This window comes from Erythranthe guttata, chromosome 8 (genome assembly GCF_056151865.1).
Source record: "Erythranthe guttata isolate IM_541 chromosome 8, IM_541, whole genome shotgun sequence".
Taxonomy (NCBI): domain Eukaryota; kingdom Viridiplantae; phylum Streptophyta; class Magnoliopsida; order Lamiales; family Phrymaceae; genus Erythranthe; species Erythranthe guttata.
This window is the reverse complement of record NC_142540.1, coordinates 8,987,975-9,014,686: the sequence shown is the minus strand read 5'-3', so window position 1 is coordinate 9,014,686 and position 26,712 is coordinate 8,987,975. Positions and strand designations below refer to the sequence as shown.

Below are 26,712 nucleotides of genomic sequence, written 5' to 3'. Positions count from 1 at the left end.
GTTTAATATTTGGAAGTATTTTGGAGAGCAACAAAATATACCCATTGGAGCAATTTTAATTTTGAGAGTGATAAATGGGACCCATTTTTAGAGAGGTGATAAATTGAATAAAAATGAATATGTAGCATGTGGACCCCACTATTTGGAGATGGATTTTTAGCTAGTCCATTGTACATGCTCTAAGCTCTCTATCTAAATTCCGTTGAGCTATTTGTTTAAACCCATATAAAACCTTTTAAAATGCATTGTTGTTTGGTAAACTTTATAACTAATCTCTCCAACTAAGTTTTCTATTAAAGTTCTCCTTTAATTATTTTAAAATGCATGTTTATTTTCTAAGCTTTATAAGTAAGCTCCCTATATAAGCTTTCATTGAAGACCTCTTAAAACATGCGTGTTTGTTGTATCTAAGCTCTTTGCTTGAATGCATATATTTCTTGTTAGGTTCTCTTTCTAAAATTTCTTTTAAATTGCATGTTTCTCTATCTAAGCTCTCATTTAAATTTATGTGTATTTTGATATGCTCTTCATCCATTTTTTTATATATAAACTCCATTTTTTTAACAATAGGACTCTTTGTTATATCCCAGCTAATAGGGATAAGATCAATTTTAAATTCTCAAGTGAGACCCCCTTCACTTGCATACCTCAACAAATATCCCCAGATTATTCATTCGAAAAAAGAAAAAAGAATTTGATACAACTAAATCAGAATTTCACTCCTAATATCCCCAAATATAACTCCCCTAAATTCCATGCCTACTCTCCAAAAAATCTCTCAAAATCTCAAACCATTTCAATTGTTTTTTTGTTTTCCTTTTAAATTTTATTTTTTCAATTTACATATAAATATGATTTTATCAAAACTGACTAAACAGTCATCGAAGTCCACTATAAACTTATGGAAATTCACTATGAAATTAACGTAATCCACTACAAAATTAATGTCATCCACTATGAAACTTTTGTAGTCAATTTTAACAAGTGTAGATAAGCAAATCATCAATGCTAAAAAGAATTCAATGTGATTTGCGAGGAGAAACAAAAACAGGTTTAACAATTCTGAAATGATTTGTGCAGGCACATATTAAACAGTCAGGCACATTTTTTACCATTTTTCAAAAAACAAAAAGTGAAAAAACTCAAAAACTCTCTCAACCTTTCGATTTTCTTTCGCAAAGCCCGTACAAATCGTCAACAGATCGAAGGTAATTTTTACGTTTTTACGATCCTCTTGTTATGTAGATTACGAATCCGAAAAAAAAAACGAAAAAAATCGGATTTTGGCCTGCTCGTGTGAATTTACACGAGCGAATCCACTGCGCTCGTGTAAATCCACACGAGCATGCCTAGTTAATTTTTTTTTTTTTAATTGCTCGTGTGATTTCACACGAACAGAGACGTTCTGCTCGTGTGATTTCACACGAGCATACCTTCTCTGTTCGTGTGAAATCACACGAGTGGGTTAAAAAAAAAAATTAGAATTAAAAAAAAAAAAAAAAAAAAAAATTGTTAATGTGCTCGTGTGAATTTACGCGAGCTCTTGCCAAGTGCTCGCGTAAATTCACACGAGCACTTGCCAAGTGCTCGCGTAAATTCACACGACCACATGAATAAAAAAAAAAATCCGATTTTGTGCACATGAATAGTACAAAAGGTAAATAGTTATGGTAAAAAGGTAAAAAATCATGGTAAAAAAGTGCCTGAATGTTTAATTTGGCCTGCGTATATTATTACCCTTAACAATTCTAACAAAACTAAAACTATTTTTCTGTTTATTTTCAAAAAATGGAATGAAAAAGAGCATCAACAAACGCAGCCGCTGACAGTAGTAGAGTTACCCGAGCATCACCCAAAAGCAAGAATTTGAAATCCACTACAATCTCATCAAAATCCACTACAAAATTAATGAAATCCTCTAGGAAATTAATGAAATCCCACTACGAAATTAACCTAATGCATTATAAAAAAAAATTAAAAAAGAAAAAATAAACAACTACAGAAATAGCAAAAATAACTTCAATAAAAATTAATTTTCATTGCTTGGGAAGAAATCGCTTGAAAAAAAAAAGTTGCACGACGGTGGTGGAGAGAAAACTAAAGTTGCACGACGGTGGTGGAGAGAAAAGAAAGGGGCAACGGCGGCGGCGATTAGATCGTGGATATACGGTTTGACAGTTTGGATTGAGGGTATAATTGATTATTATTTGATATTAAAGTAGGCGCTATATCAAATAGGAAAAATAAAGTTTGATCTATAGTCTATACAAAGACAAATAGCAAATTTGGGGGTCTCCCCAAATTTATTCCCTTGTAAAAAATTCCCTTATAAAAAATTCATCAATCTTTAGTTTGGAATCAATCTGTGATACTGTTGTAGTGGGCTGGTCGCTGTCAATTGAAGATTTATATGTTGATTCATTTAGAGTGAAAACTCCATTCCAATCCCAGCTAGAAAATCTTTTCAGCAACACAACGAAAAACCACAACAAAACCAGTATTTGCTCTTCAAACAATGTTTTGAGCATCATATATTATACTGCCCTTGTTGCTGTAAACGGGGCAGCAATTTCCATGTTGTACCATGAACGGTGATCGTGAAAAAGCAACAAAGCCAGCAGCAATTAGACCAACTAAAAGGCATCACTTTTTTCTTGACAAGGAAATGTAATCAATCTACACTAACAGAAATATAAATTGTTCGCTCGTTCTGCCGTTATCGAGCCAGTCAAGTTATTGCTTATAATTAGACACGCTTGTCGGAATTTCTCACAATTTGCAGGGCTCGAACAGAGGAATATTCCCCCAGATGCCGCAAGATTCCTTTGAAAATTCAAGTTCCGAAGATTAGGCAGACACTATGTTTTCGTCGTTATTTTCCATTGGAGTTCTTGATTATTGAACAAATTGAAGTACACAAGAAATGAGGCTTAAGCAATATCAGAGGGGATTCCTCCGGTGAACCTGTTCCTAGAAAGATCCAAATACGAAATAAATGGGAAATTCAAATATTTCCCCGGAAAACGAATTATCTTCGATTTGAAGGGGAATTAGGGATGAATAATTGGAGAGGGAAGGAGAAAGCCCACGGGTGAAATTGTTCGAAAAGATGATTAATTTGAGTAAACCCCCACCAGGACATATTTCAGGCCGGATATTACCAACTAAAACAAAATTGTGGAAACAACACACTCTCGTCATCCCTCGATCGAGAAGAAGGTAGGTTCAAGCCAAATGAGGGCAAAAATGTCGCAAATGACTTTCATCAAATTACAAAAATCCAAATATCCAAGTTTAAATTACTACATTGTAGCTTGTTTCTTTTTTTTTTTTTTTCCGGGAAAAAAAGAAAAAATCCTCGTTGTTTCGAATTCGACAAGGTCAAAGGAACAACTCAAATTTTCCATTGAATTTCAATTTTCTTCCGAATCAATTTGCCCCTCACTACTAAAAAAATCAACCACATAATAGAAAAGATCCATTACAGGCCCACCAAAAAATTGAAAACAATAAAATAAAAATAAAAAAAGAAATTAAACAGATGTAAATCTAAAGACTAGATGCTAGAAACTAGAAACAAAGAAGAACAACAGAGGAAGAAACCATGAAGCCATAAATGAAGATCAAGAAACCAAAATGCAGAGCCCAATTCCTCTTGAACTTACCGAAATAGTTCTCAGGTGGCTCCTGATAATGTATCTCCAACTCATCACCCATCTCATCCACAACGCCGCCGCTGCTCAGCCGCATCTTGAGATGCCTCAGCCGCTCCGTCGCCATCCCTAGGGTCAACTTGTGGCACCGGCGCTGATACTTGAAGCCGTTGATGCAGCGGAGGGTCTGGGCCACAGAAACGTAGAAGATGAGGTGGGCCATGGACAGAAGCCCAATGGGCATCCAGCAATGGCGGCACTGCAGCCGAGTTGACTGGGCCTGACCCAGAAACACCAACGCCAAGAACAGGAAGAAGAGATGGAAGAGCTTCCATAGCTCCTTTTTCTGGAGGTCAACAGCTCGTTTTTTCTCCAGGGTTTTCTCGAAGTGGAGCTGGATTATTGTGTTCAGTGCTTGTAGTGCTGCATCTTTTGGGATCATGTTGTGGTGGTGTTGGTGGTGGTGGTGGCTGCTGTTGGTGGCGGGGCGGTCGTACTCCGCCATTGGAGGATGCGAACTGTGGAGATGGTGATAGTGCTACTATTCTAGAGAGAGAGAGAGAGAGACTGATGAGGGGGTTTTAAATGGGGTGGTACTTTTTTCGAATTAAATATCGATTTTTAACGTTTTTTTCTTGGATACCGAGTACAATACAAATGTATTTAATTCCAAACCCCATATATTTGGGTTAATTACAGATTGCACCCTATACTGAATAGATCATGCAACAATTGCCCCTTTAAATACTTAGGCCTCTTTTGGTTCGCTTGATAAGGGGTGATAGACAATATAATCACCCCGAATCCGGCGTTTGGTATATAGGATACAAGCCCGTTACAAATTATGGGCCAGTATCAAATCACGAAAATGAATGATAAATTATCCCACCTCGTGAGGTGAGATTGTGTAATCAGCCAAAATATTGATGTGCGAAATTACCAAAAGAGCCTAAGGTATGCAATTATTCACAACAATAATAATTATAAATACGAAGAATTCCTTATTAAAAAAAATTGCTAGCCCTAGTTCTGCAGCAGATGTGGAGAGACCAGCGACGGGGCGAAACATTTGGCGGAGATGCTCGACTTCCTTGCTAACCAGAAAACACTCGAGTTAGAATATTTTTGCTTCCTTTAACGCATCGATTGGAAAACATAAAAACATCTTCAATTCATTGTTCTTATTTGCTTCTTGGGTTGTAGCTTCTGGAGAATTGTTTCCGTTGTTGTTGGTTTGTTATTGCAATTGATAGGGGTTTCGCCGCCATTGTTGTTGAATTAAGAAATAATGAAAAAAAAAGATTTTCCCGGGTAAGTTATGAGCGAATTTGACAAATCGTATTGAGGAGAGGGCCAAATATAAAGTGTTTATGTGTGTGTGTGTGTGTTTAAGTAAGTACCATTGCATAGTGGCTATGGGTAAAAGAGTAGATCTGGTGATGATCAGAATGTTGAGGAAGAAGAAAAAATGCTAACATTTCAATTGATGAGAGAGAAAACACTAGCCAATTGTGTTGTTGAGGGCTATTTTTTTCCTCATAATTTATTCAACTCTTAAAAAATCTGTAGAGAATATGCCCAAGTACAAGAACAAAAAAAGTCGGTGAATTGTCTTATTTCTTGAGTGTGATTTGTGTTGTGTATTTTAGTGGTCTGAATTGTATTTTTCTTTCAATTTGTGGTCAAATTTATTTATTTTTTAGAATTAAAACAAGCAATTTGTCCATTTTTTGGCATAAATATATGTTCTCAATTATTTGGAAGAATGCTCATAAATTAAAGGTTTCATTCCTCCTCTACCTTTAAATTAAAATATTTTTTACAAATAGTTACAAAACAACGAAATTATTTGCAAACGGCTGATTTCTCAATAATTTTAAAGAACACATGGTTTCCCCTCCTTGGAACTTGACATCAGTGTTTGTGAAAAGGAAAACCGATTAGAATGTCATATATATATAAATTATTGTTAAGGGCAAATCTGTTATTTCACACCTTATCAGTCCAAATCATGCCAACCAAACATCATATTATAGTTATCCTTATTAGGTAAATCCTACAAACCAAACCCAATTTTTTTTTTACTATATAATCATGAACAGTGCTATATCATATAATCATAACAAAATTATCTATCCCATCTATCAAACCAAGAGAGGCCTTATCGTAATACATGGGGTTATTTACAACAATGGCGCAACACTGAAAATCAATTACAAGAAGGCTGCGGCTATATGCAAGACTAATTCCACTTGTGCAAGACCAAATTAAAATTTTCAATGTATAAATACTATAATACCCTTGTTTATTAAAAAAAAAAATTCCAAATATGCAAGACCAAAAATTCAAAAACACAAAAACACAAAAAACACTATCACAAGACCAACTCTCATCTTCTCCATCTTCCAAAACCCACAAGACCTTTCTCCTTCCTCCTCCATTAACCCACAAAACCTAGAAATTCAAAATCATCAAAACTCAACAAATCTTACAAAGATGGCAAGTATGGAGTCAGAAGACATCAAAATAGAAGATTCTATGATGGAAGAACCCAAGAATGTATGCATTTATGGGTTTTTAGCTAGAATATCGATTTTCCAAAAAAAATCCCGCGCAAACGAATTCGACATGTACAGGTCGAATTTTACAGGTAAAAATCGACATTTAGATGTCGATTTTGAGGTATAAAATTCGACATTTGAATTTGTGCTATAAATTCGACATGTCAATGTCGATTTTTACCTATGAAATTCGACGCTTAAGTGTCGATTTGTAGCATAGTTTTTCGACATCTTGGTGTCGATTTTTATTTTTTTTCTCATTATTTGTATTTGGTCTTACATGAGAAGAAAAAAAAGCCAATTTAATTTATGGACATACTTGTTATTCCATCTTAATAAAATAGAATCTTTTAGAATATTTCTTTAATTTGGTCTTGCACAAGTGGAATGAGTATTGCATATAGGCGCAGCCTTACAAGAATTGTGTGGTTTTATTTTGATTTACAGAAGTAGTGTAAATCACCACTCATACAGTGAAGAAATCGCCTCTGCGACATGTGATTTTTATTTTCTTTTTGTTTTCTTTTTTTCTAAATGAGTTAATTATATATATATATATATATATATATATATATATATATATATATATATATATATATATATATATATATATATTTATTTATTTTTCTTTTTTTCTAAATGAAGATTATTTAACATTTAAAGTTGTAATTAAATAAATATCACATAAATGTAAGAATACATATATATCAAATACATAAATGTCAAATACACAAATGTCAAATACTACAAACCATGTAAAACACATAAATGCAAAATACTTAAAAATAAATGCATCAATGACGTCCAAGATGTCCACTGGTCCCACATCTAGGCGGACGCCTGTTTCTACGCACTCTACCCACTGGTTCTTGCGGAATATCCTCTTCAATACCATTGGCAACATAGTTCTCGCTAGAATGACTTTGAGGCGATGGGATGTGATAGGGAACGGGAGAAACATTAAAATGCATGCGTAGACTCGTCACCTTGTAAATATCCTAAATTGAGATCCAAGAATTCAGTCCCTGAATACATGTTCATATCGGACTGGTATGGAGTTGCTGGTGTATCCATTTAAAATGTGGTTGGAGTATAAACATCATCAGTAGAATTGGGATAAGTACCAGGCTCATTTCGAAGTGTGGAAGGGCCGGCCTCATTTCGATATGTGGAAGGACCGGCATAATCTCGGTACGTGGAAGGATGTGCCACATCTTAATCTCGGTAAGGGAAATCGGTCCTTTCTCTTGTAGACCTTTGAGTCAGTTGTCAGCCCTCCTTCTTCCTCCATCATGGACATTCGTAAAAATGCATCTCGATCATGTTGAGCATATTAATCATAGGCTGCATTTCTGGTACATTGGTGCTCATGGAGGCTAGTCAAATAGCTTGAAATAAATTATAAAATAAGTTATAGAAATCGAGTAATTGTATGTAATTGCATGAATGAAATAAAAGATTACGTACCACCAAATTCATAATCGTCCGATCTCCAGTCTGAAAATCAGTGCTCGTCAAATTGTCAATCGGTGATATAAAAGGATGAGTGTGCTATACGATGCTTCATGACCATCCTATTATCTGGTCCATTGATCGGTTGAAATGGTCCGACAGTCTGAAATCTTTTGCCATTTACCAACATATGTACTCAAATACTCGCTCTAGTCCAGACCCGATTGGCCTTGACGAGTCAAATCATGTAATTGGTTGGAAATAGAAACATCTATAGGAAGTGATGGAATTGGTTGGACCATTCCGAACTGTCGTAATTCTCTTTCCGGACGATGCATCTCCACTCATGAATAAAAAATAAGTGGACAACTGGACACCAAAGTAATGGTGAAACAATCGTTGAATCCGAAGCCAATTATTGGTACTCAATATCATTGGTGTTACATGGAATCCAAATGAACTGTAAAAAAATATTATGAAATTTACGAATATTATCAACAACATTATCAACAACATTATCAACAATATTATCAACAATATGGTACAAAAATATTATCAACAATATTAGCAAATTTACGAACCTGGTTTGGCAATATTTGGTCAAGCGTTGTCCTATATATGCGAACTGAATGACTAGCAGTGTGAACATAACTCAAATGATGCAACCAACTGCAATGTGTTACGAAAAGTACGTGTATTTAAACAATGCATATATTAAGTGGAGATTTAATTGCAAGATTTGAAATTATATTGAATTGGTTATGGTTAGAGTATTATCGTCATATTGTGCACCATATGGAGGCACTAGAAATACATCACCCGCGTTTAGTTGAAGCACCGTAATTGGATCGTAATCTTTTAAGTGGTTGTGGTATAGGTGCTATATGGCGAATTCTCGTCCATGCCCACAACTGTAGTAGCTTCATCTGACCTCCAACGACATCCCTACGGTCTCTTCATACTGTCGGCTTGCATAGCTCATGATACAGTACCGTCAATGTGGCACTACCCCAACTATAAGAACGAACTGCATCGAGGTCCTCAAAATGTTGCATTGAGGTCCTCAAAATGCTTCAGATACATCAAAGGTATAGCATTGTCAGTACTAACAGGAATCATAATCCCACCAAGTAGCATAAATGCCAATGCTCGAGTAAACTGAGCAACATGTACATTTGAACTATGATCACTGACAAAATTGTCAAGCAAATAGTCTCTAAGGGCCAAAACCTTTAACTTCTCTCCCCTAAGATCATTAGGTTAAGGACGAAAACCTAATAAGGCCCCACAATAGTCGATCCAAGCAGTTGTAGAATATATATAATTTGTAGAATATATATAATTTGTACCGACACGAAAATGAAAGGTGTGCGTCTCTTCTCGCCATCTCTCGATCAAATGAGTTATAAGGTGAAAATCAACATTCATGCGTCTACACCGATATACGCCATAAAATTCCATTGTATATATCAATTTCATTACTCATGGATGAGGATGCACACCCGTCGGGAATAAGGTCCAAAGGCCGTTATCGGCACGTCTAACACGCACAACATCGTCGATATTTTTCTCGTCAAGATCACTTGATTTATGCCGGCCTTGTAGACGTAACAATGATTGCGAGGGCCATATGCCTCCTTCACCAGTGCATCCATCTAACAAAATAATTATAAAAATATATTAGACATACAATAAACATATATTATAAAAACATATTAGTCATAAGTATATTAGGCTTAATAGACACACAATCTATTACAGTAATCAAACATACGCTAAATGCGCGCACAAAGTTTCACAAATAGTTAAACATAACCTTAATGAACTCACAAAGTTTACCAAATAATTAAACATAGGCACAATCACTACACAATCTATTACAATAATTAAACATACGATTACGACCAACTCAAAGAAATGCCTAAACATTTTCGTTTCGACTTGCTTGTTGTCTAGCATGTGTTTGCGGTATATCCATTTCATTTGTATAACGAGTAGAACGTCTTCTGCCAGCTCGTGTCGCGTGACGCAATGTCGTATCGTGGAATAGTTGACAATATGCATCCTCCCAATAAGCTTCACTTACAAAAGGCCGAAACACTCCATTGTATGTAGATGAATAGTGAGAAACACTATAATACTTCTCCACAAAAGCCGAAGCATCCAAATGATAATCACGACACACGTGTTGGACATGAGAGCACGGGATCCCAAATCACGCCACTTTCCACACGTGCATTCCCTTCTTATGCTTACTGAATGTGTGTTGTTTCCACTTCCTATCATACAAGCCCTTAGTATTACCTTAGCCGATTGGAGTTGTTGATTAAACATCCAGGTAATATGCTTCACTGATTCCCTTTTTCACTTTGTGAACTTATTATGAGTACAATTTGATCATCGTTGTCCTTTACTTCGCATAAGTAGATGTTTCGCAACATGTATATGAAACATCTCAACGGTATGGTGAAAACAATAATTAGCTATAACTGTTGGGGGCATCTTGCGAGCACCTTTCAAAACTCCGTTAATTACTTTTGAGATATTTGTTTTATTCTGACCGCATCCGTCGTGAACTAAATTCCATTTCTCTGTGTCAATACCAATCAAGTAGTTGTATGCTTCAATATTTTCAGATATGATCACATCCATGACTCGATCAAATTTAGTGGTTACATGTACTGATCCGGCCTTTCAACATACTTTCAACCTGACACTTCTGAAATGGGAGTTCAAATTTGAACAAATAAATCGGAGACAAAAACGATGGACAAACCGGGTAGGCAATGTCTCAACAACAGCAAGAATTTTCAGGTGCACGATGAGAGATTAAACATATCGTAGTAGTCTCCGCGATAATCGAAAATAGATGTTGGTTTAGCATCGCGAAAAACCTGCTCCATGCACTCGTATTTTCTTCATCCACTATAGCAAATCCAAGTGACAACACTTGTTGATTTGCATCCAAATACGTAGCAATCAACAACTTGTGTTTGTACTTTGTGTACAGATGAGTTCCATCCATACTAATTACTCTGCAACAGAAGTTGAATCCATCTAGACATGGCTTGAAAGCCCAAAAGACATACTTGATCACTTTCTGGCTTGGATAATTCATCGTCTTACTCTGCCACTCCACAATCGTTCCGAGATCGATCATTTGCAATACTTTCATATACTTGGGCAACTTCGCGACTAAGTTCTTCCAAGTACCATATATGTTATCTCTGCAACGTGTTAAACTGTACCACGCCTTCTGGTATGAGATATCAAATCCTAATTCAGTATACATAAGTTGTTTGGCTCGAAACTTGACAATATGGTTTTTCACGAACTGTTTTAACCAATGTCGCAGAAATATAATTCATGTCCAAATTACGATGGTTAGTAAACATTCTGCCCATAACACAAGTGTGATCTCTCCACCATACTTCGTGATCTCCGACCCTCGCAACCACCAACCGCAAGGTGTTCTTTCACTGTTATGTTTGCATTTCACCTTCCAATACATTGGTTTACTTTCAAAGAACTAGAGAGAATATCGGAGGATTCCGTATGTTCACCTGACTTATCAATCGATCTTCCACAATCGATTTTTCGAGCTCTACAAGCTTTTTTTGAGCAAGTTCCGAAAGCTCGCGAGTCGATTCGACTCATTTACACCCCTAAGTGGAATGGTGCAATTAATTTGACCAAATAATAATATTTATTGCGGGTTTTAAGTGTAATAACGTGTTTGACTAAAAACGAATATTATCAGTCAATCATCTTACCGGCCACTAATATTTAACTAACAGAGTTCAATAGCATTAAGCAAACGAGCCCTAAGAATGTGACGAGTGTGTGTGTGTGTTTGTGGTCTTGCAATTAGAATGTTTGTATATTGTCTCTATCAATGCTATTATCAAATTTAATTTATAATTGAAGGGTATAACAGTCTTTACACCTAGGGGTAATTGGAAAACATTACGCTGGAGTTGGATTATAACCGTAGTTTGTTAGATTTGTTTGGGCGGGATATTAAACTTCAAATATTATATATATATATATATATATATATATATATATATATATATATATATATATATATATATATATATATATATATATATATATATATATATATATATATATATATATTATATATTCAATTTCTATATTCAACTGTTCACAAAACGTCATTTCACACAGAAACACCTAGAACGCGTGAAAATGGCGGAGGAAAACCCCGCGAAAGAGAGCTGCATCCGAATTGCAGAAGAGCTGCCGGTGACCGCCGTAGACTACATCAACCAGGAGAGTTGGGACAGTTTCTTCACCTCAAAAGGCACCGACGATTTCTGCGAGTGGTACGCCGACTGGCCCCAATTCCGGACCTCACTCAAAAACCTTCTCTCGTTTCAGCTGGCGGAGGAGCTAAACCATTTCTCATTTCCGCTGTTGCAGCCGCCGCCGGAGGAGGTGAGTATTTTGGTGCCGGCGTGCGGGGCCTCGAGGCTGTCGGAGCATCTCTACGATGAAGGGTTTACGGATATAACGAATGTGGATTTCTCGAAGGTGGTGATTGAGGCCATGATGAAGAGGAATATCAGAGTACGGCCGGAGATGAAGTGGCGCGTGATGGATATTACTAATATTCCGGTAATTTTTCCCTTTTCTTCATATTCAGTACCCTAGGCCATGTGGTTTTTAAGGCTTATACACAAATTCACTAGTTTCTAACCCTTGCAATTGCACCGAATGATTTACTTCATAATAATCAAATTAATTGTAAAAATTGTCAGTTGATTGTAATTAGGAAATCGCCGATATGTATAATAAAAAGTGGGCTGGTGTATTTGTTCAATTATGGAAACTGAGATTATGGTTTTATGATGTGGGAATTCAATTTTGGGTCAGAGAATGACAGGTTTGAAGGAGCAAGAAAATATGGTTATTAGGATATCAGTGCCGTTTTTTGGATTTAGTTCATCTCCAAAGTGCCTGTTTCAAATGATTAATCAAATCATTTTTAGTCAATTAGCCTGTAATTTCCCGCACTCTACTCTTTTGGCATGGTTATGTCAATTACTAAAATCAAGAACGGGAATACATTATGAAGAAATTGCCACCTTGTTCATCAACCACTAAAGAATAGATTCTGAAGAAATTGCCACCTTGTTCATCAACCACTAAATTAGTTCTGCTATCACTTGTTTTATTAATTTCATGAATTATTTGCTAGTCGTTAACAATTACTCTTAGCATCATGAACTCATTTCTTATCCTATTTTTTGGAACTCTTTTCTCTATCTATTTCCTTTTTCTAATGATTTGTAATTGATTCAGTTTCCAAGTGGGATCTTTGATGCCATCGTCGATAAGGGAGGATTGGATATTCTGATGGATTCCGAGCATGGCTCCAGATCAGGACCATTATCTTATATATCGGAGGTTTATGATAGTCTTGTTTGATAATGACACAATTTCGATATCGTTACTTGTTATGGTCCAAAAGTTTGACTTGTCAACAGGTTAAAAGACTGTTAAAAGCTGGAGGCCGATATATTTGTCTCACCTTGGCAGAACCTCTTGTGCTAGGTACTGTTTCACGTTATTAATTATTATGGTGAACGTGAAGATAGGAGTAGTTGGATTTTTATTCAGTATATCGTTTCTCTCTGCACTAAATTATTTCAATCATATGACTCTCTCAGATCTACTTTTTTCAAAGTTCCGATTTGGGTGGAAGATCAATCTTTATACCATTTCTGACGAAGCATCTCCTGGAACCACCACACAACAGACTTTTATGTTGGTCGCAGAGAAATCTTATTTAACTGTTGTGTCTAGGATAGTACCATTCATGGATGTATCTTTTGTAGAAACTCAGGGTATTCAGGTGAGAGCAGTCGACCGTTTTCTTTTGACCTTTAAGACCATGCACTTTGGTCAAGATTCCGAACAATCTGATACCAGTACTGTTTCCTAGCTCATTTGAACATTTATTTGGATTACTACGGATCTTGAGAAATACATTTACTTTTTGAGACGTTATAGGTTGATGAGCTACTTGAAGCACTTAACAGAGAAAATACCATCCGCGAAGAGTACTCCAAGAGCACAGATAAATGGTACTCACTTGAAGAGCTGAAGCAAGGGGTCAATGGAAACATTGGAGTGATTGAATCTGGTCGTGTTATAAAGCTTTTTTTAGGTGAAACTGGAACATCGCGTTTCTTCTATACTTGTGTCCTTCTTGATGCTCCTCCAGAGACTGGACCTTTCTCAAAACAATTTCTCGTATTATACTTGCAGAAAGTTAGTTCTTTTTTCTCCCCTTAGCCCTTCACTTGTCGTTTTAGTTACAGTTTAAGATTCTATTGCTCTTCCGTTCAGGAAAATCTGAAAATAGATATACTTTAATTGCTTAAAAAGTTGTGCATAACGAGTATATTAATCTAATATGAGATTATGGTGTTTATTTGCTACATAACCAAGCTCTATCTCCTTCTTATTTATTGCTAAGTTAGTCTATCGTAGATCGTGTTCTTCCTGTCAGTTACTTTTCTGTTTAAACTTTTGCCAACCTGGACAGCATTGAGTCTGTCTCTTTATACCTTATTTTCAAAATTAACCAGCTTCAACTTCCATGACTTTTTAATAATCTGTTGCCTTTCTATTTATTAGTTTTTACATTTAGTTTTCAATATAGGGTCAGGCATGTGTGCTATATATGTTCGAGTTACTGAACATTAAATAACTCATGTCTCTAAAGTTTAAGATTTTGCATGAGATGTTCATTTGAATCTCACCATCGTCCATTTATGAGAAAGTCCACAGACAAAACTTTACTAAGAAGTAGTCTATACCAGATGAAGTGTGTTAGAGTTACTGCTTCTTAAATTATTACATCTGTTAGAGATTAAAATTAAATATGAGATAATCATTCACCATGTGGTGCACTTGCTATTGGCATACTTCACTACTTATTTTGTTTCCAGTCCAACTGTTATGTGACTGAGGTTTTCAATTCAGTCTCAAGCTTCCCAGAAGATCCTCGCATCAGAATTCCAACAACGGCTCGTTCTTCAAAGCTTCAAAGCTGCTCGACTGTTGATTGTAAATATTTCCAGTCATTTATAAATTTGGTGTACTTTCTTCCTGTACCTGCCTCTTCATATTTCATTTTTCACTCACATCATTTTATTGATTGGTTTTAGATTGTACTGGATTCCAGTTTTTATGGTATTTCCTCTGACGATATAAGGGTAACATTGAAATTTATTTTCAATATGTAATCCAAATTGTGAGCTGTATACTTGATGTATACTTAAATTTTTTATTTTTTCCTTTTTCAGGAGGATACCGGCTATTTTGTCGCTGAACTGCGCCAAGTGGGAGATGATGACACTGATGCTGAGTAAGTATCCCATCAGCATCGCTTGTCCAATACAGAACTCATTTGATAATGATTTTAGCTCTTGATTTCATATTAGCCATGCTACTTTTGTAGTATATTTTGTTTAGATACTATATTTCATCAGCTCGCCAATTGCCCCCTTCCTTATTTGCAAAGTTTAAATCTTTCGTGGTCTTAGTTTAAGTGTTTTATGCACAAGGTTTTGTTTCTTCAATGGTATAACATGTTTATGGGTTGTTCAGTATACCAAGGTATGCACCCTGTTTTGGGAACACTTGTGAAACGTTTTGGATAAATGGGTTTTGAGATTGCAAGTAAGATGGCCTCTTCGAGAAAATTATGTTACTATATTCTTTCTAAGAATTGCATGAGAAATGCCATTTTTCCCAGTCTTGTGTGAGAACAGACGAGGAATCGTTTAAAACCTAGGACTGGGAGGGAAAACAATTGATGGTTCACGTACTAATGGCATTTTTGTTTAGATTGAGTGATATTCTGCTAGTTACAAGAGAAATATGCAGTACTTCTAAGAGTAGGTGTTCCTTCATACTGATACTTCATGCTTTGGATAGTGAGAGAAGTCATATTCATTTTCATTGAAATAGAACTTACCCTATGGTGCACCAAGAAATTGATGGAATGAGAGAGCATTAAAGTTGTTGCAATGGTTTCAGTGCATTGTAGCTTTTCCTTGCTATATAATTGGTATTGCCAGAATGATTTTACACGTATTCGCATCTTCATTACAAAGTTCTCCTATAAGGCTTAATAGAGTTTATCAAATGGAGCTCTTGCAGATTTACGGCTGATGATGGTAGGATTGAGGGGATTAAGCAGAATACAATTGTGCATCAGGTTGAAGAACTACTATTTCTTGCCTCATCTTATGAGATCTATAGGAGTTGTATTAATTGTCTTTTTCATGTGTAGAGTAAGTTTGTTCCAGAATATGGATACAGCTTTTAAATTGATGTGCTAATACTTTGGTGTTCACTGATAATTATTACTACCTCTAAAGGATATTTTGACATACTATTTTTTTTCAATTCTCAACATTGATTATTTGCTCTCTTAGCACACTTTCATGGTTCTATATTCAGTGGCATGTTTCTAATGCAAGTTTCTAGGAATAGATATTTCATACCTACTGCTCTTTATGTATTTCCGTCTCTCATTTTCCTCTCTCTACTTTGGTTCATCCAGGTTTCATCTGTCTCGACTGGTCAAATCTCTGTCGAAGACGTGAGATATAACCAATCTCAGGATATCACATTCCGCCGCCTTTATTTTGAAAGAGCTGAGAGTTTGATGCATTCTGAAGCTCCATTATCCACAGAAGCTTTCAGACAGAAGAAAGGAAAACCAAAAAAGATTGATTCTCACGGTGAATTTCTGATATCTATCAGCTTTTTTTTTTTTTCTTTTTTTCTTATGCACTTTAGTTACCACATTTGGGTTTTGTAGACATTTTAAATTATGACTTTTTGCTGCATACATTCAATAATTTTTTCCTTAATGTAGCTGATATACATGTACAAGATATTAGCCATGTTCCAATTCTAAGAATTCATCCAGAGCTAATAGAATTGGGAAATAAAATAACCGCAGGAGACTATCTTCATTGAGAAAATTCAAACTCTGTTCACCACAGTGTGTCATGTTCTCATCTGCATATTATACTAAGATGAAAGAAAATTCAAATTTTGTCCTCCGATTCTTTATTTGCGCACACACAGTTATAATACTTTCTAGGATTGGTAGACTTCAGGTTCTTTTGCTAGAACGTGGTCTGTCAATTTATATTTAGGTTCCAGTGGCAATAATTGTAGGACATGTACCTAAGGCTCAGTGAAACTATCTTCATTGCGAAAATTGACACGCAAGCAGCTTTTACTAGCCACCTCTAAGTCAATCTCTTTTTTTCCCAAGCTACCTTAAAAGCCTTTTAAACTTACTGTTATCTACCGCTGAGGAATACAAGTAGCAATATTTATTCACCTTCGTTAATCGTCTTTTTAATCCGGGGCAGCATCAAGTGGTGTTAAAGTTGAACACAAAATTTTGACAACTGGATTCCACAAGGGGGTTATTGCTGGACTACTGTTGTTTTCTACACATTCAAAAAGAACTACCAAAGCTGGTGGTTTGGTGAGCCATCTACGAATTACTTCCTCATCTCTTTTTTGCTTAAATGATTCTCCAAATAGAGGCAAAAAACCTGCATAAGTGACTTAAGTTGCTATTAACATTGATGACTAATTTATTTACTAATTAATATAGTATCTACATATTACTATATTATTATTCACTGTTCATACAGCTGGTCGTGTAATGGAAATGAACTAAAATATTCCCACTTTTTTCAGGTCAAAACAGTGATCATTGGTCTTGGACCAGGAATACTTCCTATGTTTATGAGAAATCGCCTACCTTCTCTAAAGATTGAGGTATAACGAAAATTCTGGCTGCTAATTTACCATTTTTTCAATCCTTATGTATATTCTTCTTAATTTGCAAGGTCGTCGAGTTAGATCCTGCGGTTCTGAATGTTGCTAGAAATTATTTTGGTTTTACAGAAGATGAAAGGTTGAAGGTGGTATTCTATTTTCTAACGTTTTCTTGTTTAAGGTTGTGAAAGGCTGTTGGTTCTAGCATCCACATTTCATTTAGCTGTAACATACAAATGTTCGAAGATGCTTACATTAATTCTGACTTAAACTGCCAAAAATTGCTCATACTTTTGCTACTCTCCTTCTCATGTTCAGGTACATATTACTGATGCAATTAAGTTTGTCAGAGAGAGAGCAAATTCTGAGGCAGGTAGGTATAAAGTAGCAACAACTAGTTGTGTATTGTAGTAATATAAAAAGGTTAAAACAGCATGCTTAGCAGCAAGTACTTAACCGTAGTTCATGCAGATGGAAGCAAAGTTGATTTACTCATAATCGATGTGGATTCATCAGACTCGAGGTAACGTAGCTTTTAATAAAAAAAAAAAAAAAATCATTTTTATTTATTTATTTTGGTATCATTTTTTTTTCACCTGCTAGGTACTATTTTTTTTTTGTTTTTTTTTTAAATTGTGCAGTTCGGGTTTAATCAGTCCAGAGGCAGACTTTGTTGAGGAATCTTTTCTATTGACCGTAAAAGACTCACTTTCCGACAAAGGTTTATTCATCTTTAAGTTGATCCCGAAGCACTACTTTACTAGTATGAGGGCACCGGTGTATTCAAAATTGAAAAGGGTGAGAAAAACTCGTGAAGTAACATTTTGTTTCGGGTTATTTTTTTTCCTTCTCTTTGCATTATGTTTTGATGATAGTTGGTGGATATTTGACAGGTATTTAGCAACTTGTATCACATGTACGTGGATGATGGCTTCGTCGAAATAATATTTGCAGTGAAGAAGGAAGCTCCGGTTGAACTTGAAGAAGCTTGTGAAGCACTTGAAAGATCGTTACGGGATAATTACAACATGCGTCCTTTGATCAATAATGTGTTACATGACTCAAAATTGATCAAACCATTACTACTACCCTCCTGATAATGGTTTTATTGTAATTAGTGACTGACTGGTTTGTGCTTCTTTTTGTATAGCTATTAAATAGTGTTACTATACTACGAATGTAAGCAGATATTGTAAATATCTGGTGATCTGATGAGAGGCATTACTGTTGATATAATAAATTTGAATTTTGACACTATAGTTTCTTGAATTTTGACACTATACTTTTTTCATTTAAAAAAATTAAATTGAAAAAGAAAAAAAATAATCATGATTCTACTTCAATCAATTGCTACCACTCCTCTTCCCAGATATTTGGAGAGAAATCCCCTCTCTCTCTCTCTCTCTCTCTCTCTCTCTCTCTCTCTCTCTCTCTCTCTCTCTCTCTCCTCTTTGTGAGTGTGTGTGTGTGTGTGATGAACATCCATCACACTATTTCTTCTTCTGCCCATCACTCAAACACTTACAGCCCACTAAAACAACCATGGCAAAGATTTCATCAGCACCACCAAAATTGTCTGAAATCCAGGATGTGAGATTTTATTACCTATTAATTTAATTTCTTGTTTTTCTGTTATGAATCCAATTAGATTCATAATAACAGTAATCCATTGCTCAGAAATTGTGTTCGATTACAAGATTAAAAGATAGGAAAAATGAGAAAATTAGGCTAAAAGACGAGCTACACTAACCTAACTACAAACTAGATTCTGAAATTCCTTCTTCTGCCCCGTCCACCCACCTTGCCCTTTATAGCCCATTACTTGCAAGGACCCAGTAAAACGGTGTCGTTCACCCGAATACGAAAAATAGATAAAAGCGTGAAACAACTCTTTAAGTAGAAGGGCGCTTTTCTTAAAACGCCATCGTTTCTTCTCTCCCCAAAACGGCACTGTTCTTCTTGGATTGATATCGTTACATTCGTTCCCCCTTATGAGAGCCTTGTCCTCAAGGCTTCTTTTATCTACATGCCTCAGGTGGTGATTCTGGTGGAGGACGTGGTAACTTTGATAAATAGATGCCATGAGTGTTGAAATCAATAACCAATCTATTCCATAATTGACATTCTTCCTCATTGAAAAACACAATAGGAATCCTCTTATTGCTATCTGAAGAAGAATAATGATGACAATCTTTCTTTGCAGAAACCCACTCACCTCCATTTAAATTTTGAGCTTCACCTACACATCCCAGTAATAGATCACCATTAAAATCAAAATTAACAACGAGACTTGCCAATTGTGCTTTAAGTTGCATAGGATATATCATTGATCTCAATAGCTCTCTCACCTGTTTAATTGTATTCAAAACATCAAATGACAACGCTAGATGCAATAAATCAAGCAGTTCATCGTCAAAAACAACTCCGTTATTTTTCCCAAGCAAACATAGTCGACCAATCATCATTTCTACATCGCGAAGTGGACCATCCGACTGGGCCACCACAACATTTAGAGCATCCAGGTCAAAGTCAACACCTTCTTGAACACATACTTTCTCCATCCTCATGCTTATGTCAACTTGCTTGACCTTTTGAAAAAGGTACGTCTGAGAATTAGACACAACACTAAGAGGGAGCCTATCAAGTTTAGGAGACGGCCTAGGGACTGAAATGAAAGTGTACGGCCATCCATAAATTTGGTCTCCAAACCAGGAATACAGCTCATCTTCTATCTGTAAAGATACACCAGTTTCCAGAAAACCAATAGTAATATTATTAACTGCGTTAATTTTTAAGTTAGTAACTTTGGCAGGAGGAAGTGTCTCGAGTTTTCCAGTAGAATCCATGACCACAATCTCCTTTCCACTCTTACTAATCCACGATACAAGTGGGGTATCCCAAAACCTTATTCGAATGATAGTCCAGTTTTTGGCATTCTCAAGTGCATCGTAAAAGCGTTTTTCCTTCACTAAGTCAGGTACCCAATATGCTTGTTTGCTGTTCTCCAACGATTGGTCATCGATATTTTCTACAACCACAAACGAGTTGGGTACTACTTTATAAAAGAGTGAAGTACCAAACCTCCGCTCTATCATATTGTACATTATTTCCACGCTTAAACAAAGGAATGAACTTTTGATGATTTCTTGCAAAATTTCTGATAAATCTTGCTTCAACTTCATCGGATTTAAATGCCATAACAACAACCATAAAGGTATTTCGCCATTCTTAACTGTGAATTCATCGGTCGACTGGCCAACTAAGTTCGCTAGAGTAGAAGAGCTAGAATCATTGAACTTCACATCGAGATCATACATTGATGGCAATGTATGTTGAAAACAGGGGGCAAGAATTGCCATTCTGATGGCGTTTTGCAAAAGTAAAGCAGGAAGGTTACGTTTATGCCAATCACATTTCATCAAAATATCTGCACACATCTCCAGAACCCTGCCACAATCTCTTCCCAAAATATGGCCGCCCACTCTCAAAACCTGTGGAGCAATGAAGTACGTGAGTGACAGAGCGGTCTCCAAAACGCGAACCCTTGGGGCTTCCCTCAGGTTCAGTGAACGGTTCAGAAAAGAGATAAAGTAGTCTTTTTTATTATTTGTTGTCGGATGTTGAATTTGGAGACGGGACAGAAGTGCCGCAAAGAGAGAGCCTATCTCTAGGAATGTAGATATGTAATGGAATTTCTCTTGATAATGCAGCGGTGGAGGTTCCGGTGGCATTCGCCATGGCTTCCCACACTTCAATATATTTGCTTGAAAAAGATTCTTCAAATATATAACTTCATGAGACTCAAAATTAGTTAGCGACACATTCCAAACCTTGCCGCCAAGTTCACCCATTTCCAAACAAATCACTTGAAATTTATCATCCGCACAACCTTTGATTTCTTCTCCGACAGAGGGTTCCAATTTTGATTTTGTAGTTTCGTCAAACATATTGCGTTCCACTTTTGGTTTGGTCATTTCTTCGAACATATGGCATCCCTCAATCAAAATAGCCTCCATCAGCAACTCATCTTTAATAATAGTTTCGCTCAACTCCCATCTCTCAACGGCAACAGCATCCTCTCTAGCATGAGTTTCCTTATTGACTAACTCGTCATTAGTAGCGTCCTTACTGAGCCATCCTTCATCAACAACAATGTTTTCTTCACTATAACCAACAATATCCGCAACCAAGTATCCCTCTTCTCCATTAGTGAAGACCTTGGAATTTAACTTCGTCATTTCATCCAACATATTAGCATCTTCGATCTCCATGGCTTCTTTGACCAGAACTTCTTCCCTAGAATTATGTGGATTGAGATTGCTAAATTCATCCACTAAGTTGATTTCCTCCTGTTTTAAATGCCTTTCTAAAAATGTATTAGAGAAGGCCTCCCACTCCACATAATGCAGTCTTTGGATATAATTAATGTACGAGTCATCCACCCTTCCCTCCAACTCCATAGAAGCAACCAACATCTTCACTTGATCGCACATGGCCATGGGATTCATTGCAAAATACTTATTACACCTTCTTAACTAAGTTCTAGGAAATTGGCTATAAAATTTAGGAAATTCCAGTTTCACATTTATATGATCAATATTTCTTGAGGGGCTTGGTGGAATTCCTGTTTCACTAGGTGGTTTGATAGGCTCTGGAATCATCAGTGGATTGGTTGATGAGCTACCACTCTTCATAGCCTCAGATTTTGGTTCAGTCATTTCATCGAACACCTTGTGCTCAGTTGTGACTGAATCTTCCCCATTACCTTTTTCCTTGTCTCCCCTTACTGCCTCTACTAACCCTCCCATACTTTGGATCCGTGCAGTGATGTGGTTTTGCTCCGAAGTCTCCAATCGAATTTGTGAAATATCAGCACGCACCTTCTCATTAAAATCCGACTGTTTTTCCAAGAACCGGGGAAACCGCCCGAGAATCGAACTGCTCTGATACCATTTGTTATGAATCCAATTAGATTCATAATAACAGTAATCCATTGCTCAGAAATTGTGTTCGATTACAAGATTAAAAGATAGGAAAAATGAGAAAATTAGGCTAAAAGACGAGCTACACTAACCTAACTACAAACTAGATTCTGAAATTCCTTCTTCTGCCCCGTCCACCCACCTTGCCCTTTATAGCCCATTACTTGCAAGGACCCAGTAAAACGGTGTCGTTCACCCGAATACGAAAAATAGATAAAAGCGTGAAACAACTCTTTAAGTAGAAGGGCGCTTTTCTTAAAACGCCATCGTTTCTTCTCTCCCCAAAACGGCACTGTTCTTCTTGGATTGATATCGTTACATTCGTTCCCCCTTATGAGAGCCTTGTCCTCAAGGCTTCTTTTATCTACATGCCTCAGGTGGTGGTTCTGGTGGAGGACGTGGTAACTTTGATAAATAGATGCCATGAGTGTTGAAATCAATAACCAATCTATTCCATAATTGACATTCTTCCTCATTGAAAAACACAATAGGAATCCTCTTATTGCTATCTGAAGAAGAATAATGATGACAATCTTTCTTTGCAGAAACCCACTCACCTCCATTTAAATTTTGAGCTTCACCTACACATCCCAGTAATAGATCACCATTAAAATCAAAATTAACAACGAGACTTGCCAATTGTGCTTTAAGTTGCATAGGATATATCATTGATCTCAATAGCTCTCTCACCTGTTTAATTGTATTCAAAACATCAAATGACAACGCTAGATGCAATAAATCAAGCAGTTCATCGTCAAAAACAACTCCGTTATTTTTCCCAAGCAAACATAGTCGACCAATCATCATTTCTACATCGCGAAGTGGACCATCCGACTGGGCCACCACAACATTTAGAGCATCCAGGTCAAAGTCAACACCTTCTTGAACACATACTTTCTCCATCCTCATGCTTATGTCAACTTGCTTGACCTTTTGAAAAAGGTACGTCTGAGAATTAGACACAACACTAAGAGGGAGCCTATCAAGTTTAGGAGACGGCCTAGGGACTGAAATGAAAGTGTACGGCCATCCATAAATTTGGTCTCCAAACCAGGAATACAGCTCATCTTCTATCTGTAAAGATACACCAGTTTCCAGAAAACCAATAGTAATATTATTAACTGCGTTAATTTTTAAGTTAGTAACTTTGGCAGGAGGAAGTGTCTCGAGTTTTCCAGTAGAATCCATGACCACAATCTCCTTTCCACTCTTACTAATCCACGATACAAGTGGGGTATCCCAAAACCTTATTCGAATGATAGTCCAGTTTTTGGCATTCTCAAGTGCATCGTAAAAGCGTTTTTCCTTCACTAAGTCAGGTACCCAATATGCTTGTTTGCTGTTCTCCAACGATTGGTCATCGATATTTTCTACAACCACAAACGAGTTGGGTACTACTTTATAAAAGAGTGAAGTACCAAACCTCCGCTCTATCATATTGTACATTATTTCCACGCTTAAACAAAGGAATGAACTTTTGATGATTTCTTGCAAAATTTCTGATAAATCTTGCTTCAACTTCATCGGATTTAAATGCCATAACAACAACCATAAAGGTATTTCGCCATTCTTAACTGTGAATTCATCGGTCGACTGGCCAACTAAGTTCGCTAGAGTAGAAGAGCTAGAATCATTGAACTTCACATCGAGATCATACATTGATGGCAATGTATGTTGAAAACAGGGGGCAAGAATTGCCATTCTGATGGCGTTTTGCAAAAGTAAAGCAGGAAGGTTACGTTTATGCCAATCACATTTCATCAAAATATCTGCACACATCTCCAGAACCCTGCCACAATCTCTTCCCAAAATATGGCCGCCCACTCTCAAAACCTGTGGAGCAATGAAGTACGTGAGTGACAGAGCGGTCTCCAAAACGCGAACCCTTGGGGCTTCCCTCAGGTTCAGTGAACGGTTCAGAAAAGAGATAAAGTAGTCTTTTTTATTATTTGTTGTCGGATGTTGAATTTGGAGACGGGACAGAAGTGCCGCAAAGAGAGAGCCTATCTCTAGGAATGTAGATATGTAATGGAATTTCTCTTGATAATGCAGCGGTGGAGGTTCCGGTGGCATTCGCCATGGCTTCCCACACTTCAATATATTTGCTTGAAAAAGATTCTTCAAATATATAACTTCATGAGACTCAAAATTAGTTAGCGACACATTCCAAACCTTGCCGCCAAGTTCACCCATTTCCAAACAAATCACTTGAAATTTATCATCCGCACAACCTTTGATTTCTTCTCCGACAGATGGTTCCAATTTTGATTTTGTAGTTTCGTCAAACATATTGCGTTCCACTTTTGGTTTGGTCATTTCTTCGAACATATGGCATCCCTCAATCAAAATAGCCTCCATCAGCAACTCATCTTTAATAATAGTTTCGCTCAACTCCCATCTCTCAACGGCAACAGCATCCTCTCTAGCATGAGTTTCCTTATTGACTAACTCGTCATTAGTAGCGTCCTTACTGAGCCATCCTTCATCAACAACAATGTTTTCTTCACTATAACCAACAATATCCGCAACCAAGTATCCCTCTTCTCCATTAGTGAAGACCTTGGAATTTAACTTCGTCATTTCATCCAACATATTAGCATCTTCGATCTCCATGGCTTCTTTGACCAGAACTTCTTCCCTAGAATTATGTGGATTGAGATTGCTAAATTCATCCACTAAGTTGATTTCCTCCTGTTTTAAATGCCTTTCTAAAAATGTATTAGAGAAGGCCTCCCACTCCACATAATGCAGTCTTTGGATATAATTAATGTACGAGTCATCCACCCTTCCCTCCAACTCCATAGAAGCAACCAACATCTTCACTTGATCGCACATGGCCATGGGATTCATTGCAAAATACTTATTACACCTTCTTAACTAAGTTCTAGGAAATTGGCTATAAAATTTAGGAAATTCCAGTTTCACATTTATATGATCAATATTTCTTGAGGGGCTTGGTGGAATTCCTGTTTCACTAGGTGGTTTGATAGGCTCTGGAATCATCAGTGGATTGGTTGATGAGCTACCACTCTTCATAGCCTCAGATTTTGGTTCAGTCATTTCATCGAACACCTTGTGCTCAGTTGTGACTGAATCTTCCCCATTACCTTTTTCCTTGTCTCCCCTTACTGCCTCTACTAACCCTCCCATACTTTGGATCCGTGCAGTGATGTGGTTTTGCTCCGAAGTCTCCAATCGAATTTGTGAAATATCAGCACGCACCTTCTCATTAAAATCCGACTGTTTTTCCAAGAACCGGGGAAACCGCCCGAGAATCGAACTGCTCTGATACCATTTGTTATGAATCCAATTAGATTCATAATAACAGTAATCCATTGCTCAGAAATTGTGTTCGATTACAAGATTAAAAGATAGAAAAAATGAGAAAATTAGGCTAAAAGACGAGCTACACTAACCTAACTACAAACTAGATTCTGAAATTCCTTCTTCTGCCCCGTCCACCCACCTTGCCCTTTATAGCCCATTACTTGCAAGGACCCAGTAAAACGGTGTCGTTCACCCGAATACGAAAAATAGATAAAAGCGTGAAACAACTCTTTAAGTAGAAGGGCGCTTTTCTTAAAACGCCATCGTTTCTTCTCTCCCCAAAACGGCACTGTTCTTCTTGGATTGATATCGTTACATTCGTTCCCCCTTAAACTAAATCATTGTTTACATCAACAGTGCTCAATTTGGGTGTGGATCATTCAGCTTCCCTCAACAAAAATCAAACATTTGGAAATTATCAGAAACAAAGAAGAACAGTCGAGATGGAGGCAGAAAAGTCACGAGTATCAGCACTCCTTGGAGAGGCGATTTCTGCTTTAGAAATCACCTCTGTCAGAGATGATTTCTGAGCATTGGTGGGGGCCAGCTGGGCGACTTTATTTGGGCATGTGGGGAGGTTGGGGTTGATGTAAATAAAATACTTCCAACTTCTTCTCCCATTTTTTCACACTCCTTCCAAAATTAATAGGTTTCTCTCCATTTTTTTTATGTTCTTAGCATAATTTTTTTTGGGTAAATTCCACATTCTCCCCTTATACTTTGGCTCGATATCACTTTACACCATTCTACTCTCGATTGCATTGATTTGCCCTCCTATACTTGAAAAATTCTCAATGCGGCCCTCGTTGTTAGTTGTCAGATATTTGACCTTAACATCGTTTGGTCTAAGCTCGGAAATTACAAAAACACTACCTCTCCCAGTTTAAA

General features: G+C 36.8%; 2 protein-coding genes and 1 long non-coding RNA gene across 4 annotated transcripts; 2 read left to right on the top strand and 1 right to left on the bottom strand.

Annotated features, from left to right (window-relative positions):
• Nucleotides 1-3,399: 3,399 nt before the first annotated feature.
• Nucleotides 3,400-4,261, bottom strand: LOC105951144 (uncharacterized). The gene has a single exon (XM_012974533.2). It carries the CDS (start codon nucleotides 4,156-4,158, stop codon nucleotides 3,571-3,573), a length of 588 nt encoding a protein of 195 aa, XP_012829987.2. The 5' UTR covers nucleotides 4,159-4,261; the 3' UTR covers nucleotides 3,400-3,570.
• Nucleotides 4,262-11,802: 7,541 nt separating this feature from the next.
• LOC105951108 (uncharacterized) lies at nucleotides 11,803-18,755 on the top strand. 2 transcript variants are annotated; one of them, XM_012974499.2, is made up of 17 exons: nucleotides 11,803-12,307; nucleotides 12,995-13,099; nucleotides 13,180-13,246; nucleotides 13,363-13,547; nucleotides 13,706-13,966; nucleotides 14,684-14,767; nucleotides 14,869-14,916; nucleotides 15,007-15,068; nucleotides 15,866-15,923; nucleotides 16,272-16,452; nucleotides 17,098-17,216; nucleotides 17,435-17,515; nucleotides 17,587-17,661; nucleotides 17,834-17,888; nucleotides 17,987-18,038; nucleotides 18,157-18,313; nucleotides 18,409-18,755. In XM_012974499.2, the coding sequence occupies exons 1-17, from the start codon at nucleotides 11,879-11,881 to the stop codon at nucleotides 18,610-18,612; spliced, it is 2,223 nt and encodes a 740-aa protein (XP_012829953.2). In that variant the 5' UTR covers nucleotides 11,803-11,878; the 3' UTR covers nucleotides 18,613-18,755. The 2 variants fall into 2 exon arrangements, with proteins under 2 accessions (XP_012829953.2, XP_012829954.2); XM_012974500.2 differs by lacking the exon at nucleotides 17,587-17,661 and having other exon boundaries at nucleotides 11,816-12,307.
• A 156-nt stretch (nucleotides 18,756-18,911) lies between these two features.
• LOC148768469 (uncharacterized) lies at nucleotides 18,912-26,259 on the top strand. The gene is made up of 2 exons (XR_016033112.1): nucleotides 18,912-19,105; nucleotides 26,182-26,259. It is a non-coding gene; the product is annotated as an uncharacterized LOC148768469 (long non-coding RNA).
• Nucleotides 26,260-26,712: the final 453 nt, after the last annotated feature.

What these genes read in the sequence shown, in the direction of transcription:
- LOC105951144 (XM_012974533.2), bottom strand. Translation starts at nt 4,158, where the DNA reads ATGGCGGAGTACGACCGCCCCGCCACCAACAGCAGCCACCACCACCAC.
- LOC105951108 (XM_012974499.2), top strand. Translation starts at nt 11,879, where the DNA reads ATGGCGGAGGAAAACCCCGCGAAAGAGAGCTGCATCCGAATTGCAGAA. An exon ending in CATTATCTTATATATCGGAG is followed by an intron (nt 13,100 to 13,179) that starts GTTTATGATAGT and finishes ACTTGTCAACAG; the next exon opens with GTTAAAAGACTGTTAAAAGC. An exon ending in GAGAGCAAATTCTGAGGCAG is followed by an intron (nt 17,889 to 17,986) that starts GTAGGTATAAAG and finishes TAGTTCATGCAG; the next exon opens with ATGGAAGCAAAGTTGATTTA.